Raw genomic sequence first — 17,845 nt, 5'->3', positions numbered from 1 at the left:
GCAGGCACCCCACTTAATGGGCCCCAATTTCTCGCGATTTTGGCAGATTGCACGGCGCCGAATCGTCTCCCCGTATCGTAGTAGACTCCGGCCACGACATTACTCGTAGGATCACCTGACAGCGGCAACAACAAACGCAAGAAATCGGCGCGACAGAGTCGAGGGTAAGGGCGATTATGGCGAGCGGCCAAACGAGTCGAATCGAATCGAGTCGAATCGAACGGCGAGAACAGAGCCCGGCTTTAGCGTGAGGCCTTTTTTTGCGCGCTGCATGATCGAGAGAACCAGGGGGTTTTCGGGGCGGGTTTCGGGGGGGGGTTGTGGGGGGGGATGAAGGTACATAATCGTTCATTCGCAAGCTGACTAATATCGATGACCACACCGAGGCGCACGCACTTTGTAGGCATTTGAAAGAACGAAGAAGAGAAATCAATGAAAGGAAAACGAACAAATCGACAGTGTTTAGAGACACAAACGAAACAAAGAAAAATCGGTAGAGAGTGGTAGAACGGCGGAAGGTGAAAGTGTGAACTGAAAGATAGCGGAAGAGAGACGGAGTAGCGACAGTCAGAGAAAAGAAAAACAAAAGAAATATAGAGACATACGATTACACGAATAATCGATAGAGGTAAACAGGTAGATATATGTATATATATACACATATATATATACATATAGCTCTCATCATACTTGTCGCTAGATATCAAAGCATCATGCACACATGAGACAATTTCTGGTATATATATACGTATATATATATATACATGGATATATACTCTTATATTTAGATTGATAAGTCATATATATATGTATAACAGGTGTCCTCTAAAAGAAACGGTCAAAGTAAATACACGTTCGATGCCTCAAGCCATGAGAAAGGGCCAACAAGACATCCCTCGTAGACGTGCCAACAAAACACCCATCGCCATTACCATTAATTAACAACGTTCAGAGAAACGCTGCCGATGAACGCTCAGGAGGAACAGAAACGTTTCAAAAAACCAAAACAAAATGTACACAGGTTGGGTGGCACACGGGCTTGGCTGGGTCGTCCGCGACCCGGACGGGCTCGCGCCCCAAGTCGAAGCTGACGACGAGAGTCCAGAGAAAAGTGGCGAATACCGAAAGATGATCCGTTCTTTTTCCACTTTTCTTTATCTCGCGAATGCAAGCGTCGTTTCGAAACGCAACAATGTTGTTCAAAGAGCAGGCTATGTTCCTGGAATGCTAGAAATTGCAAGAATGTTCTTGGAAAAAAAGGAACAACGTTCGCCGAAAAGCCAGCACTTTCTTTGTAATGCAACAATGTTCACGAAATGTCTTTTTTGGGAACGTTCTGTGTAAAAGTAAGCCTTCGGCTGCTTCGACATAGTGCTCTGCTGTTTTTTTTACATTTTTCTTTGTTAATTTTGTAATTTTGTAAAATTTCGTGAGAAATGAATTTCATTTTCTATGGAAAATCCTCTCGTTTTGTTAACAAGTACAAAGCGAACGTCTAATCGAATATAACAATTCTGCAATCTATCAAACGAATCTGCAAAGACAGAGATAAGATAACAATTCTGTGGACAGTGTAAGGATGTACAATAATACGTGGATGCAAACTTTTGCGTCTGATCGTTTCAACAGATTGGAAATAATACGTCGATCGTTCTGTTAATTCCTGAAAAAAATCAGCGAAATCCTCGAAAAGTGTCCGGACTACAGTCGTTCAACAGCCTCAACCATAATCGGGCGACCGGACCCAGCCGGATCGCGGACTCCAGCCTCGGTCCTTGCGTAGACGAGACGAGAACTGCCAGCGACTCAGCGATCATCTATGTAAATGGTGACGATGCAATCACGCGTTTACGATCGAAATGCCGTGAGACAAAGTGGCAAGCGCATAAACAAGAATAAAGACAGTGGTAGTAGTAGTAGCACGATATAATATCAAAACGGAAGACATAGTCACCTAATGTCGCGAATACTCGCGGCTCGAATGGGGGTGGCTGGGTGGGTGGGTGGGGTTTCTGGTGGGGGGTATATATATATCGTCGTCGTTCGTAGAAGAGCAGTGATTAACTTGGAAAGCTCCAGGCCCCTGTGGAAGCTCGGATAGCGTATAGAAAGCACAGCAAAAGCTCGGCCGGCTTTCTTTCCCAAGAGAGGAAAACGCCGATTAGCGTGACAACAGGCGGAACGTTCGAGCTTTTCTAGTGAATTTTCTCCCCGTAGGCCGTGCGCGCGGGGGAGAAGAAAGAGAGAGCCCTTCGGCGAGATCAGACCGATGACCGCATGGGGTGTGATCTCAATCTGGCACCGAAAGAGAAAAGAAACAAAAAGGGGTCGCCGAGACGAGACGAGAATTTGCGCGGCCGCGATTAGCCCGCTGCGATCGAGCGACGCGGCTCGCGGCCGATCTATCGATCTATCGATGGGGGATGATTCCCGATCGTCCTGGATAAACCGTGCACCTCCGGATCGGATCGGATCGGATTGGAATAAACGGCGGGATTTCGCGGCTTAGGGGATCCCGGCGAGACGTTGACCGTTGACCGAATCGAGGAAAGGAATGGGAACGACTTACCTGAATATAAAGATGAATAGTACTAAAAGGGAAAAGAATACGGCAACGTTATCCATCGTTCGCAGCATCACGAACAGCTGCCGGCGCAGGTTCGGCAGGAATCGCACCAGCTTCAGGATTCGCAGCAGACGGAAGGTCCGCAACACGCTCAGCCCGGAGCTTCCGCTTCGCTCCTCGACGAACGCCTGGAAGATCTCTACGACACTGAACGACGGATCGTCGCGACATTATCTTCAATTATGATGCTTTCGAGTTGTGTAGAGAAGATGTGCTCAACTGTAATTGAAATTTCGGCTAATTTTGGGCTAATTTTGTCCCGGTTTCTCCTGTGGTTTTATCTTCGTATTATGTCTCCCTTACTGACGCTCGGATTGTTCACTAAAATGGACGATATGGGAAGAGGAGATACGGTTATTCGAGCCTTGCGGTTTATTTTTATAGTTACAAATTCTCCACAATTATACTATACTTACAATTACAATTATACTTATTATGTTTCAGACGTTATGTTTAAAATACTATATTTCAGACCCTATATTTAATATAATATATTTCAGACGTTATATTTAAAATACTATATTTCAGACCCTATATTTAATATACTATATTTCAGACCCTATATTTAATATACTATATTTCAGAAGCTATGTTTAAAATACTATTTTTCAGAGACTACTATCTGAAATACTATATTTCAGACGTTATATTTAAAATAGTATATATCAGACGCTATAATTGTAGTACTATATTTCGGCTCGTTTTTATAATCGTGGACAATTTATAACTATAAAATTAAACCGCAAGGCTCGAACAATCGTATCTCCTCTTCCCAAATTGTCCATTCTTGTGGTCAATCTGGGCGTCGATTAGAGAGACATTACTGTATTTTGCTCGATGCGACCGAAATGCACTTTTTCAAGAAATTGAAAACAGAGCAAGTCAACGAAGAATAAGCTCGTCGGCTCTATGCATTCTCACTGCCTAAATAAAAGCGTGAACGAGAGCAGAATTGTTTAATTTTAACTGAAGAATTTTAATTTGAAATGATTTCGGATTTACCGTCGCGCGACACCTTTCTACAAAGTTACAACGATTCTTTTAGCAACATCTCCTGGATCCCGAATAAAAAAGAGATACCTGAGCACGACGACGACCCCGTCGAAGACGTTGAACCCGTTGCTGATGTACCCGAACGGGCCCTCGGCTATGATCTTGAGTAGCATCTCCACGGCGAACACCGCCGAGAACACAATATTGCTTATTTCGACGATCACGGTCAATTGTTCCGGCTGCGAACAGAAAAAGAGAAGATCGCGCGTTTCGATGGGCCGCGTTGGAGGCCGCGCGGCAGAGACATACTGACCTGATTATGGTACTCGATGCCCATGCTCAGCGTATTGATCAGAATCGCTACTAGGATACCCTGTTGGAAGTACTTGTGCTCGACCAGCTTCTTGATCGACCGTCTTATGCACCTAATCACGCATACGCAACAGCTGCCGCAGGACCTGAGCAGCCTTTTCGCCCTCGAGGACTTCGTCCATTTGTCAGTCTCGTCCGGCCATTGATCACCGGCTGCCTGCAGCTCGCAGCAACACGAACAATTATCGATGTCCGACGTTAACCACTGCGTGCGATCCTCCAGAGTGATGTGCCGATCCCTTATCCCTGCAACCAACCCTGTCGTCTACATGCCGCTCGCCTAATCGCGACTGATTTCCATCCACCGCCGCGGTCCATAACTTTCCTGCGCCAGCAGCAGTTCGTACGTCAGACTCTCTACGACTCTATAATGTGCGCTGCGCTCGCGAATCATCGTCAAAACGACGCGTCGCGACCGACTGCGAACCTTCATTTTTCCTCGAGATCATTTTTCTCGCGTCGAAGCGCGTACGCAACTTCCTTTCGCAAGGGTTGCTTCGAGGTGCTGTAACTTCGCGAAAAAAAATCGCAGCGGCGTTCCCTTTGTTTCGAATTAAAGAGAAAACATCGGACTTCGTTCCTCTGCAAACGGCGTCTCCGGAAAAAATTTTACGAGTCCGTGCGTTCCGACGAACTTCGCAATTTTCAGTATTTTCGGTACAAAAAACATGGCCTCGCATTTAAAGGGTTAGAGCGGCGAGGGTGCGTCGAACTTGAAATCCGCGAAATACGATCTTAAAGTAGACATTTCAAGCTTTGATATGAAAAAAGAGTCATCGTCCTGCGATGATTTCTCGCGAAGTTGTCGTCGCTCGAAGTTGGCCTACTTTTATCCAACATTTTTCCACGCCGTTATCTTTTCGGTCAGGAAATCGATCGGGCGACGTTCGACGGAACGCGAGAAACGGCGAAATTATTTGCGGCAAAAGTTTGACGAGACAGGCGTCGCAGGAAAGTACCTTTTGTCAGCGAGTTCAAGAAGGAGTCCAGTGCCAGTTGGCCCGTTGGCAACGCTGCGCTCAGAGCACCGCCAAGCGCCAGCAATTCTTGACAGGTCATCGCTTCGCTTCTGCTCAGTTCCGCCTGCAACTGTGGCGACACGTGCACATGACAGATAGCCGGTGTAGCGGACACGTTTTGTGGGAACCGTTGTACAACGGACACCGGAGAAATGCTAGCATTGTTGTAAATTAGGGGACAAGGCGGAGACGCGAGGTCGGTGTCCAACAGGTGTTCACGGATTCGTTGTCGATCAAATTTCTTCGCGAATCTCGGCTGCCACCGCGATTCAGGCCGATGACGGATACTCGTGCCGATATAACAAAGTTTAGGCTGCTGGCTCAGATTATGGCTGATAACTAAGATCATGGCTGGCAGCTAAGATTATGGCGGGTGGCTACGATTATGGCTGACAAGGCTAAGATTATGGCTGATGGCTAAGATCATGGCCGATGGCTAAGATTATAGCTGGTGCTACGATTTAGGCTGATAGCAACGATCGCAATTATTATTTCTCTCGATTGTGTTGCAAATGTTTCATTCGAAATACAGTAATGTCTCTCTAATTGACGCCCTGATTGACCAGAAAAATGGACAATTTGGGAAGAGGAGATACTATTATTCGAGCCTTGCGGTTTATTTTTATAGTTATAAATTGTCGTATCGTATCTCCTCTTCCCAAATTATCCATTTTAGTGGGGAATATGAGCGTCAGTAAGGGAGACATTATTGTAATCTGAGCGTCGGTAAGGGAGACATTACCGTAGTCATTTATTTCTGTGTTAAATGAAAATTCTTATTTAATATTCCAAAATTCCTATTGATTATACCACGAAGTTCTAATTATTATTATAATACAAGCAGCATGCATCTTGTTTCGTTGTGGAAGAGCTCTTAGGTGTTCCAAACTCGAAGAAAGTTAATCAGGACAGTCGAACGTCAGAGCGAGAATGCAACTTGATGCGATTCTGATGTGAAACGGTTCATGCCCGACGGTTCAAAGTGGCGAAATCCGCGGGTCGAAGTCGATCAACCGTAAATATCGACGCTGTGGAACCGTTCGTGCCAAAAAGGTGATATTGTGCATTTGGGACATTAAGGATGCCATGCATCACGCGCCGCTGCGATCGGATTAAACTGTTAATGTAGACCGTTGCCAACAGTCGGCCGTCCGTTAGAGTGACGAAATAGGGTGGAAAGAGCTTGATTTACTGTCGGCGATGCTAAGCAGCTCGCCGCGAGACACTCGCGACTCTACTCTGCGAGCTATAATTGCGAGCCGGATCGAAAGTTTCTCATTTTCCGACGCGATCCCGAATTTTTCTGCGAACCTAAGCTAATCCATTGTGAAGCACGATCTTCGAGCTTTAATTCGAGCCCCCCGAAAGTGATTACATTTCTGAAAGGACGCATTTAAAAATCGATTCGAAGCAACCCCTTGAAATAGGTCAGCATTTGTCCGGGTTAAATAAAAGTAGCGAGCGAAGTTATTCGAGAAGAATTGCCCCGAAATGAATGAAACGATCGAAATAAATAATAATCGTTGATATTTGTTGCAAAAGATAAGTTGCGATTTCGCGAAAGCGTCGAGGTGTCGCGGGTTCTGCTTAAACACTTCTCCCGGTTTATGATAAACTTAAACATTGGCCGTGCCCTTTGCACAATCGACCAGCCAAGCAGCGAGACACGAGACCACAGAGAGAGAGAGAGAGAGAGAGAGAGAGAGAGAGAGAGAGCACAATGAAAGCGGAAAATGAGGACATTAAAAGAAAACGAAGGCGTACGCTAGATGTCCCCCCGCATAATGAATAGTACATTAGCTACTGCGGAAAGTTCTTGACGTTTTTACGTTTAGAGTTGCGGCTACTGTTAACAACGCGTGTCCTGTTTTACAGGTAATTGAACTTTTCGTTGCCTCTACCTTCGTCCTTTCCGCCCCGTGAATTTATAATTCCTCCATTCTCGATCGCTCCGTTCCCATGAATTCATAATACAGTAATGCCTCTCTAATTGACGCACAGATTGTTCACAGAAATGGACAATTCGGGAGAAGGAGATACGATTATTCGAGCCTTGCCGTTCGTTTTCATAGTCACGAATTGTCAAGAACTGTGAAAAAGGAGTTTTGCGAGGCTCGAACAATCGTATCTCCTCTCCCCAAATTGTCCATTTTTCTGGACAATCCAAGCGTCGACGAGGGAGACATTGCTGTACATTTGTTTCGAGCAAATTGTGCTTAAAAAAAAAGGAGATCAACCTTCCAGAATTTTGCTTCGGCGTTAATTTTATTTTCGCGGCGGCAGCCCTTGAATCCGTTAGTTTCTCCCGAGAAGATTAAAAATATCTTCGTGCGACGGTTCTCTCGTTCAATCTTCCTTTTTTCCCCGGCGACTCGAGCGTGCGCCTCTCCACGGCGAAAATCTCCGAGAGCCGCGATTTTTTTGTAATACGTTGAGCATAATGCGGCTGAAGTGGCCTTTGTATTTATGCGGCGGTTCTCCATTGGTATTCTCCGGGAAAAAATTAAAAAGTGACATCCACCGGCTCGCGTCGGGGAGCGTACGTGAAACGTTTCTGGAAGACTGCGTGCCAGCCAGGTCAGACGGGCTTTTATTCCTTCGCAAAAAAAGGGGTAATAAAGACGCAGCCGCGCTCTGGAAACGACACGGACTTCCCAGGTCGACCTAATAATTTAATAAAAAGTAGAATTCAAAGCCGCTGAAAAAAACCCGAGGATACTGAATCCACCGTCGTATCGAGCGGGTTTCCTCGCGGAACACGTCCCGACGACCGGGAATCCTGACAATTTCTCGGCTCGAAAAAACATTTTCCAAGTTGCAAAATATTTTCGACGGGTATTCTGCTTCCCATTCTAGCTCGACAGCTTTTTTAGTGGCTCGAGAAACTTTCTCGTACACCGAACTTCCGGTTTCGGTTTCATTTGCTACAGTAATGTCTCTCTAATTGACGCTCAGACTGTCCACAGAAATTTGGGAAGACAATTTGGGAAGACAAGAGATATGATTATTCGTGCCTTGCGACTCGTTTTTATAGTTGTTGATAATCGTTAACCATAAAAAACGAGCCACAAGGCTCGAACATTGGAGACAATTGGGGAGACATTACTGTAATCTGAGCGTCAGTAAGGGAGACATTATTATACTTGTTCCTGGGCTACTTCGTTCGACTCGCCGCTTTGTTCAATTTTGCTACATTGTTCAATTGGCCACATTGCTCAATTCGCTACTTCGTTCGATTTTTCAATATTGTTCGATTTTGCTACCTTGTCCAATTTGCTACTTCATTCAATTTGGCATCGGATCCATTTCTACTTTGTTCAATCAGACAGTCGCTTCCCTGCTAGCTCGTTCCACCGGCTGGTTTGCTTAATTTGTAAATCGTTTCTTCGCTACTTTGCATGATTGCTCGCCTGCTACTAGGATCGGTGGTGGGTAGGTACCTGTATGGGATCAGCCAGCGGACTCGACCAGACATTCCCGTCACCGGTCTGCGTCATTTTCTCGCTGGAGCACACGTTACGTTCGCCCGGTGTCACCGTCGTACTCGGTTGCAACGCGTTGCCAACGCTCGGGCTACCGTGCAGCAGCACCACGTCGCTGAACATCACGCTGCTCCTCCTTCGATAGTGCATACACGGCGGGCTGAGCAGTGCGTTGTTCGTCTGCAACATTGTTTCATACGCGTGCGATTTTATAATCGATTTATCAATTATTTCCTGGAAAAGAAAATTCGTGTAATACTTTTAGCATATTCTCGACTGCTGCAAATGGTTTTTAAATATTCTTTACGGTCAGGAACGTTTGTGAAAATGTTCAGGAATATCTTTTATGATCGGAGACACGTATAAATATGTTTAGAAATATTCTCTGTCGACAGAAACATTTATATAACATCTATTTTTAATGTTATTAAATTTTATTTTTATTATTAAAATTATATATTATTTATATTGTGGCGGACCAGACACAAAAAGACACGTCCTTCAAAAACGGGGTGTACACATGCCTTTTTCGGGTTTTCCCGACGCAAGGCGTACACCCCGCAATAAAACAATAAAAACGTTGGGACACAGCTTCGGACCATAGGTCCCGGACCACTCCGGTCGGAAAATCTTCGGGAAAGGCCTTCGCCCTTCCCGAGGACTTTCCCTTACCAATTTCAAGGACTTTCCCTACCAATAAATACGAGGACCTCTCGACCGAGAGAAGCCAGTTAGCAAGTTTTCCTCCGACTCTCAACGTGTCCATATTTCTGTATCATCCGTCACTCGTTTACCTTTACCTTCTACACACTGTATCTCATCGCCTTTGTTACAAGTTATATTAAAGTTCTCGTTATTTAAAAACCAAAAAAACTCTCGGATTATTTTATACAAACCGTCGCAGTAACCCCTGCGACAAAATATAAATATATATTATATATATTATATTATTTATTAAAATTTATTTTTAATTTTTAATATATATAATATGTTAAATATAATATTAAATATATAACATATTTTAATTTTATATATATATATATATAAATGTTCGAAAATGTGTCTCCTATTTCGAAATATTCGCAGAAATATTTTCGCGATATTTTCAGAGATTATTTCTACAGGTTTTGTTTCGGCTACAAAGCGAGCGGAACATTTTTACCCCTTTTTCGCTTATCGTCCGTACATCCATGTCTGAGTCGCTGTTACCATTTCCTATGTAACATATAGTGATTTACCGTATCACATATTGGCATGTGTCTGTCAGTTCGGTCGTGAGCTCTGCAGGGTTCACGTATTCGCTATCATAGATTGAAAATGTCTTCACCGCTTTTATTTCCCCCAATACCGAATTCTCCGGGCGAGTGACACCTATTTCATTTCTTAGAAAGTCGAGTCGCTCGGATAACAATGCCTCGACGTTTACAAACAAACGATCACGATTTACTAGATGGAATCTCATTTTGTTAAGAATGTTCCAATAATTCTTACTTTTATTCTACGCAAGAGACAATTCGAAGGTCTTATTATGAATGTGTTACAACGAATGACTGAAATAATTTCACATCGTTGTTACAATATTAAATGCAAGGATGATTGTCGACACTTTTGGGTGGAACACTCTGTAAATTAACAAAATACATTTCGTAAGCGGATTGCATTCTCGTTGAGGAAAGAGTTACTTCGAAGGTACTCAGGATCGCCCTCGTTTCCGGATTGCGAGACATTTTTTGGGTAGCCTGTGTGTAAGAATCGAGAAAGATAAAAGTTCATGAGGAACTAAAATAGCAAAACGCAAATATTATTATATTATTATTATATTATATTATTTATTATATTATTATTATATTATATTATTTATTATATTATATTATATTATTATTTAGAATATATTATAGAATATATTTAAAATATATTATTATATAGAAATATTATTAAATATTATTATATAGAAAAATCGTGCGGATCGTTGTATTAAGTATTATTATATAGAAAAATCGTGCGGATCGTTGTATTAAGTATTATTATATAGAAAAATCGTGCGGATCGTTATACCTGTATGCTGGCCTCGGTGGCGTTCGAGACGACATTATCGCTGCCGTTACAGGACACCGAGGACGTCCGATGGATGCCCAAACGGTTGCAAATATTCGAGGAGACGTCCGCTTCGGAAACTTCGGGGCTGGCGCGCGGTGCGATGGCCAGGTTCCCGTTGCTTCCGCCATTACTGGCTATGGCGATAGAATTGCCGAGGATCGCCGGCTGGGTCGGCGGACTATTCGCGGTGAAGTCCGTTAATGATCCGCCGCCGCTACCAATTCCTTGTTGCTGATGCTGCTCCGCGTATTCCAGGGCCGCTAGCAGCCGAGGACATCTGCCGTGGTGCAGCCTCCTATCTGTTAATCGATACCAATGAAATAGTAACTGATTAGTGGACTGCGGCTATTTACGCCCAGCCATAAGCTCTAATGGCTGGCCAAATTTATGGAGCAATTTCAACGTTCCCCGTAGGAATCGAACGCGTCGGAATCTTTCGCGAATGTGTACCATCGCGGATCATGAAGTAACAATCGTTCTGTATTAATTACCAGAATTATTATTCTTTAAAAAGATTTATTCGCGACACGGTGACTGAGAAACCTCGTTGCAGACTTTATGCGAAATTTCGAACCTTCGAAACATCGACGATATTCAAGATACTGTAACTTCGTGAAAAAAAATCATACGACGATGGAACTAAGCTCATTTTGAAGCCCGAAGTGTCTACTTTCGAGATATATTAGTCAGTTTCTTCTAAAAAAATTTATTTATTATATGACGGATGGGAAACCTCGTTCTAGATTTTACACAAAATCTCGAATATTCGAAAAATTGATGATATTCGAGCAACTATAACTTTCTGCAAAAAAATCATACGACGATGAAACTCGGCTCATTTTGAAGCCCGAAGTGTCTACTTTCGGAGGCTGTTGATCGATTTCTTCAAAAAAATTTATTCGCGACACGGTGGATGAAGAACCTCGATCCAGACTTTACGCGAAATTTTCAATCCCCGAAACATCGACGATATTCAAAGTACTGTAACTTCGTGAATAAAAATCGTAGAGCAACGAAACTAGGCTCATTTTAAAGCCTGAAGTCTCTACTTTTTTCGTGTATAATTCATTTTCGTTAAGAAAATTTTTCGAAGACATAGCACGCGGGAAACTATTTATATAGGACAAAGTATAAACGAGTCATTTAGGGAATCTTGGAATTGGAAACGACAAGTCTCCCTAATTGACGCTCAGATTGCGCACAAAAATGGGCAATTTTGGAAGATGAGATGCGATTGTTCGAGCCTCTGGCTCGTTTTTTATGGTTATCGATTGTCAACAACTATAAAAACGAGCTGCGAGGCTCGAATAATCGTATCTTCCCAAATTGTCCATTTTTCTGCACAATCTGAGCGTCAGTAAGGGAGACATTACTGCAAATAAAAGCCGCGTGAAAGTATTGTAATAAACAACGAACAGTTACGAAATACTTTACGCAGAACCAACTATTATTAGTACTATTATTATCACCATGAAAACGATCGAAATCAGGAGAAAATCCATGTTAAAACAAACGGATGAATTGCTTCCGGCGAACCTCGAGCCTCGGATGTTCGGTAGAGTTCACTCTGCGCGGTCCATTACTTTGATCCTCCCCGGTCGAAAATGTGCAATAAGGACGCATTACTATAAATAATGCTCGAGTCGGCGGCAGCGGCGTGGTCTGGTTGCTTACCTCCGGGTAATCTATTCGAAGCAGAAGCGGGCGCGCTTCCTCGAAACGGATGTCCGTGCTGCTGCTGTTCCTTCAGCAAGTTCTGCTCCCGTTTCTGCTGCTTTTTGTACAAATACAGCCGGTACCTCTTCATTAGCCTCCGCTTGCCCCTCCGCCACAGGTGTGCGATATATCTGCGGGGAAAACAGGCGCGCACACGTGCCGCGGCCGAATGAAAATCAGCTGGGAACTATTCCGGGCCGGCTACATTTTATTCGACTTCCGATTCGACGATGTTGCGCTAGGCGAAACGGCGCGTGTCAACTTATTGTCCACGGAATCGACGGGATCGCGCTATTTCGGAGACGGCGCGGCGCGAAGATATTTTTCATTAGGGGTTGGTTAAATTCGCCGGGATTTTGCTGTGTTCGGACCGATCGAAATAGCTGGGAAAATAATATAAAAATAATACAAAAATAGGAACAAAGCGATATGGAAATAAAAGCGCGACGGATAAAGTAGTATAGAAGAGGAAAAATAATAAAAATGAAATGACAACGAAGATGGGGGAACGATGGAATAATATAAAAATAGAAGTGTGAGAAATAAACCGCTACGGAAAGGTTGAATAATAAAAATGAAACGACGGCGAAGATAGAAACGAATAGAAATAGGAAATGATAAGAGCAACGAGATTTCTTAAAAAATCGAACGAAACCGATAAAACCGAAAATTATCGAAAACTGCAACCGTCCGCGCGAGTAGCGGTGCAAGTATAATAAAATCGATTCCGGAGAGATTGCCCTCGCAGCCAGATTTTCGTCCTTGCCAAGCTGTTTCGCCGGGAACAAGGTAAACACATAAATCGCAATTATCAGATCGATGTCCCGGGGGGAGGAAATCGTGTGCTGGTTCGAGCCAAAAATCTAAATAACACGTAAAGAAAGAAAGAAAAAAAGAAGAAGAACGCGATCATCCCTTCGCGTTCGTTGCCAGGACAGCGTAAAAATAAGCCGAAGAAAATCGATGGCTTACTAAAATTATGCTGTCCCATTGACGGGGAACTGTGCAATTTTAGATATCTTCGCCTTTTATCTTTTCGCTTGTGTACACCGCATTTAGCACGGCGTGCTGCACCGATACGCGGCCGGCAATGTGCAATGGAATTTTCTATGCGTCCCCCGTTACCCGTGACCCTTTGTATTGAAATTCTTCGATTAAAATGAAACGTGACTGAAATGCTCGCGGTCCCGTCTCCTCGCGCCGCGCGCCTCGTCGCTCATTTTTCAAACTAATAGAGCGGAAAATGGCGCCAATTGATCGTGGAAATTCGGCTGTTCGAAAAAGCAAACGTTGATCGCTCGCTTTCATTTTCCGCATCTTCTGGCCGATATTAAACAGCTCGATCCGATCACGTTCGTCGGAGCGTTCGAAACAAAATCAGAAATATTATATATAATAATATATATATATATAATAATATATATCGATAATAATAATATATAATATTAAATACTTGACATATTCTTGAGAACTTCGCTCGCCGAATGTTTCGAGCGACAGGCGATCGAGACGAATTTCCAAGGTCGTCGGCGCATTGTTTCGAGGAACATTTTAATCATCTTTGGATATTCTTGTAAAGCATAAAACGACGAGTCCAACGAATATATTGACCAAGGGATTCCGATCGTTCAGCCTCGAGATACTTGCGTCCGAACGTTCAAGTAGTCAGCCATCCGGATTTCAAGAATTTCTCGATTTCAAATATAAAACGAATAGCGCCGCGATTTCTACTGCGTTTTCGTGCGACACTTACTTAACAATTTCTGCGTAACACGTGGTCGGTTCGGACGTATTAGTCGATGACGCGAGGGTGGACGTAGAATGGAACCGAGCCCGCTCCAATCGCATTCTTTCCATCTCCCTCTTCTTCGTCTCGGAGAATTGGGTTGCTATTACGACTAAGCACAGGTTAATCATGAAGAACGAGCCGATCTGCGAAGCAAATTTGCAACATCCTGTAGCTAAAAATTCGAACCAATAGCAGAACTGTTCGTATTAAGAAAGTATTTTTAAGAAATTTATGAAATACAGGACTACAGTGATGTCTCCCTAATTGACGCTCAGATTGTGCACAAAAATTTTGACGCATAAAAATGCACGATTTGGGAAGAGGAGATACGATTATTCGAGCCTCGCGGCTCTCGCTTTTATAGTTCTTGAGAAACTGTTACTATAAAAACGAGTCGCAAGGCTCGAATAATCGTATCTCCTCTTCCCAAATTGTCTATTTCTGTGGGCAATCTGAGCGTCAATTAGAGAGACATTACTGTATCGTGAAACAACAGCGATCAAACTTACCACAATTAAAAGGACGAAATAAATCCAGTCCCAAAATGAATGAGCATCTTGCACGTAATACATTATGTCTGTCCATCCCTCAAGACTAATTACCTATAACAAAATTTCACCGTTTCATTCGTCTTAATTATTTGAGCAACCTGTTAACTGCGGAAGACAATCGTCATCCACGATTTCTGTTACATTTTCAATAATTCTATTCTTTCATCCAAAATTTCTCTTGCATTAATTTCATTTATCCAGTTAACAGGTCGAGAACCGATACTATATTCTCGGTTAAAAATTTGTTTAACGACGTAGTCACAGACAACCCGTTTCGAGGATGCAGAAAAATCAATTAGGCACGGAATTATTATTTAATTCGCCAAATATGCACATTTTAACTTTACGCTGAGAACGATTTTAGGATCAATTCAACGTAAACTAATTATTTAATTTGTATTTCTACGAATTGCCGATTCTCTCGTTAACAACTAGAAAATAATGGTATCTTTTTAAGTTGCAAAAATGCTACCTCGTTAATAATACTTAAGGGAGAACGAGGATCGCGAAGTTCCGCGTTCGATCAGGGTTATCTGGGATCTACAGTAATGTCTCCCTTACTGACGTTCAAATTGTCCACAAAAATGTACAATTCTTGAAGAGGAAATACGATTATTCGAGCCTTTCGGTTTGTTTTTATGGTTATAAATGGTTAAGAATGATAAAAACGAGCCCTTTATACAATTATAAAGGCTCGGATAATCGTATCTCCTCTTCCCGAATTGTCCATTTTTGTGGACAATCCGAGCGTCACTAAGGGAGACATTACTCTACATCGTGCGAAACGACTCGACGAAGACCACCGCCGCTGCTCGACTATTCCAAAACATGTTTTTGGTTGGCGAAAACCGTTTCGGAAGCCTCGGCAGCGTCTCGAAAATTTGGCCAGCGCTAGTTCCGAGTCGGTGAATAGAATAGAAGAGAAGTAGGACACTCACAAGAAATATTGCGACCCAGGCAAGACCGATATTATCGAACGATATCGTTCCCTGGAAAGGATTGTTACCCTGACCCTTGCACTCCGTATAATAGTAATTCCAATTAACGCAGGTGTCGTTGGTGATGTGCGTTGTATTATTGTTCGGCAACGCGGTATTATTGCATACCACGTTTCCTAAAAGCGAGAACAACACATGTGTAGCATCTGCGTTTATCGACGTTCCGAGGAGAGAGAGAGAGAGAGAGAGAGAGAGAGAGAGAGAGAAAGAGAGAGAGAGCGGGAGAGAGGAACGGCATTCAATTTCTTTTGTTCGAAACTGTTTCCATGCGGTTGACCCTGCGCCGTTTAGGTCAACGATATTTAGGGCGAGTCGCAGTCGTAATTCTACACCACGAACGAAGCTGTAATTTGTAGCCGTTGCAATTGGGATGCTGAATTTCTATCTCTTTTTCTTGGGTAACGAGATTGTTATTTCTCGATTATTATTATTAAACTGGTATACCATTTCATTGTATTTATTTTAAGCTGATTAAAGAATTTCTGACTTTTCGACGATTTTTCATTCGGACAAATCCGAAAGCTGTTTTCAACGTTTAAAGTGCACAATTTTATACAGAATTGCAGAATAAATATTAATGGATCGATAAAATATATTACATTTATTTTCTAGTATCGTTTGTTAACCTTTTCGTTCGCGTGAGAATTATTTTCGTGCACGGTGTACGATTTCGACTGCGACTCTCATTATTTGACAGGATTTGCGATGAAGATGATAGAGGAGTTGGCGAAGCGAGAAATGCAATCGATGCTGAAAATTGATATTTATAAACTTTCCCTCTACAATGTAAATAGTTGCCGGGATAAACCAATATAGAGGCCAAATATGGTCCCGAACTTTCAAGAGCTATTTTCATCCCCTGAATATGAATGATGGCCATTGGGAGAATAACTATCGAATATTTTTCCCGGTTGCACGGTGCGAGACGAAAGCGTCGGCGTAGTACAATTTTCTACGGAACAAATATCCATGACAAACGGTAAATTTTACAACGAGAACGGTAAATACTATTTACAAGATATAATTCGACCAAATAGACTTTCCTTTTACGAGAAATGCAAAATTATTCTCACAAAATTGGCGCGTACGCGGTTCTCTTTAAACGTTGTTTAAACATCGTCAAACGTTAATAATATTATAAAAAACATATACCATTTTATTCAGGAGAGTCTAAAGTATTGTTCTACGTAACGATCGTTCGCATAGCCTGCACGGCAAAAGCAGGACAAATTTCCAAAGTTATCCGACTTTTCTCTTTCCGAAAAACCGATGGGAAAAATCTCGTTTCTAAAAAATCAGCTTGTACATTATAAATCTGTATTGTGCGCGCAAAATATCTGCGGATCGTTCGCCGCAACACCGTGCAATCTGGCCAGAAAAAGGCGATCCAAGTGTTCCGATACTTTCGATGGAATTTCAGCCGATAGTTGATAGACGCGAACGCATTTCGATGAAACGGAGAGGCGCGAAGAAAAAAAAAGAAGCAAGAAAGAACGAAAGAAAGAAATATGAGGCGGGAGAAGAAAGGAGAAGAAAAGGAAAGCCCCGTCTGCATTGTTAAAGGCATCGATGGTGCACTCACCTAACTTGAGCGGCGGCAAGTTACTGCAAGAGTGCATTCCGTTGTCGTCGGGCCGCGAGCAAATGTAGTCCTGACCCTGATACTCGAAGTACTTCTCGAGATCGCTGGAAAACCAATGGACCACGATTAATATCGCTTTAAAACAATACCCGTTCGCGCCCGACCCTCATCCGGCCCCGCATCCGCCAACCACCCACATCGTACGTGTATTATATACGTATACATCGTTCCTTACAATTAAGTGGTTGCGTGTGTATGCCTTATGCACGGATGCACCCGTCACATGCTTCGTTTATGCGTACACCGTGTGTATCAATGCAGTATACTGTATTTATACTATGTCATACGGGGGCACGGGGCCCGTGACAATCGTGCGGCGCCGAAGACGCGGGACGATTTTTTTAGAAAAGTAATTCATGGAAAATGCGTTATCGTCGTCGCAGCCGTTTCGAGATCGGAATGGGATCGGAATATCGTTTCGATATTTTTGCAGAGCGAGAAAAGACGAGTCCAACGAGTACAATGAACACGCGGTTGCCGTAATTTAACCCTGAAATACTTGCGTCTGAATGATTGACTACTTAAACTTTCAGACGCAAGTATCTCGGCGCTGAACAAAC

General features: G+C 43.0%; 1 protein-coding gene across 4 annotated transcripts in view; it reads right to left on the bottom strand.

The window, feature by feature from the left end:
• Positions 1–17,845, bottom strand: part of Ca-alpha1T (Ca[2+]-channel protein alpha[[1]] subunit T) — a 132,002-nt gene that overhangs the window by 42,695 nt on the left and 71,462 nt on the right. For all 4 annotated transcript variants that reach the window (XM_076521407.1, XM_076521405.1, XM_076521406.1 and 1 more), the window contains 11 exons: positions 17,226–17,329; positions 15,584–15,759; positions 14,604–14,696; positions 14,059–14,237; positions 12,264–12,436; positions 10,548–10,888; positions 8,451–8,672; positions 4,951–5,080; positions 3,933–4,237; positions 3,707–3,858; positions 2,570–2,773 (listed from right to left, as the gene is read on the bottom strand). In XM_076521407.1, coding sequence (XP_076377522.1) covers positions 2,570–2,773; positions 3,707–3,858; positions 3,933–4,237; positions 4,951–5,080; positions 8,451–8,672; positions 10,548–10,888; positions 12,264–12,436; positions 14,059–14,237; positions 14,604–14,696; positions 15,584–15,759; positions 17,226–17,329 — 2,079 coding nt within the window. The remainder of the gene's footprint in view (positions 1–2,569; positions 2,774–3,706; positions 3,859–3,932; positions 4,238–4,950; positions 5,081–8,450; positions 8,673–10,547; positions 10,889–12,263; positions 12,437–14,058; positions 14,238–14,603; positions 14,697–15,583; positions 15,760–17,225; positions 17,330–17,845) is intronic.

This window comes from Megalopta genalis, chromosome 5 (assembly GCF_051020955.1).
Source record: "Megalopta genalis isolate 19385.01 chromosome 5, iyMegGena1_principal, whole genome shotgun sequence".
Lineage (NCBI taxonomy): Eukaryota > Metazoa > Arthropoda > Insecta > Hymenoptera > Halictidae > Megalopta > Megalopta genalis.
Note: the sequence above shows the minus strand (reverse complement) of the source record. Positions and strands in the feature narration are given on the sequence as shown.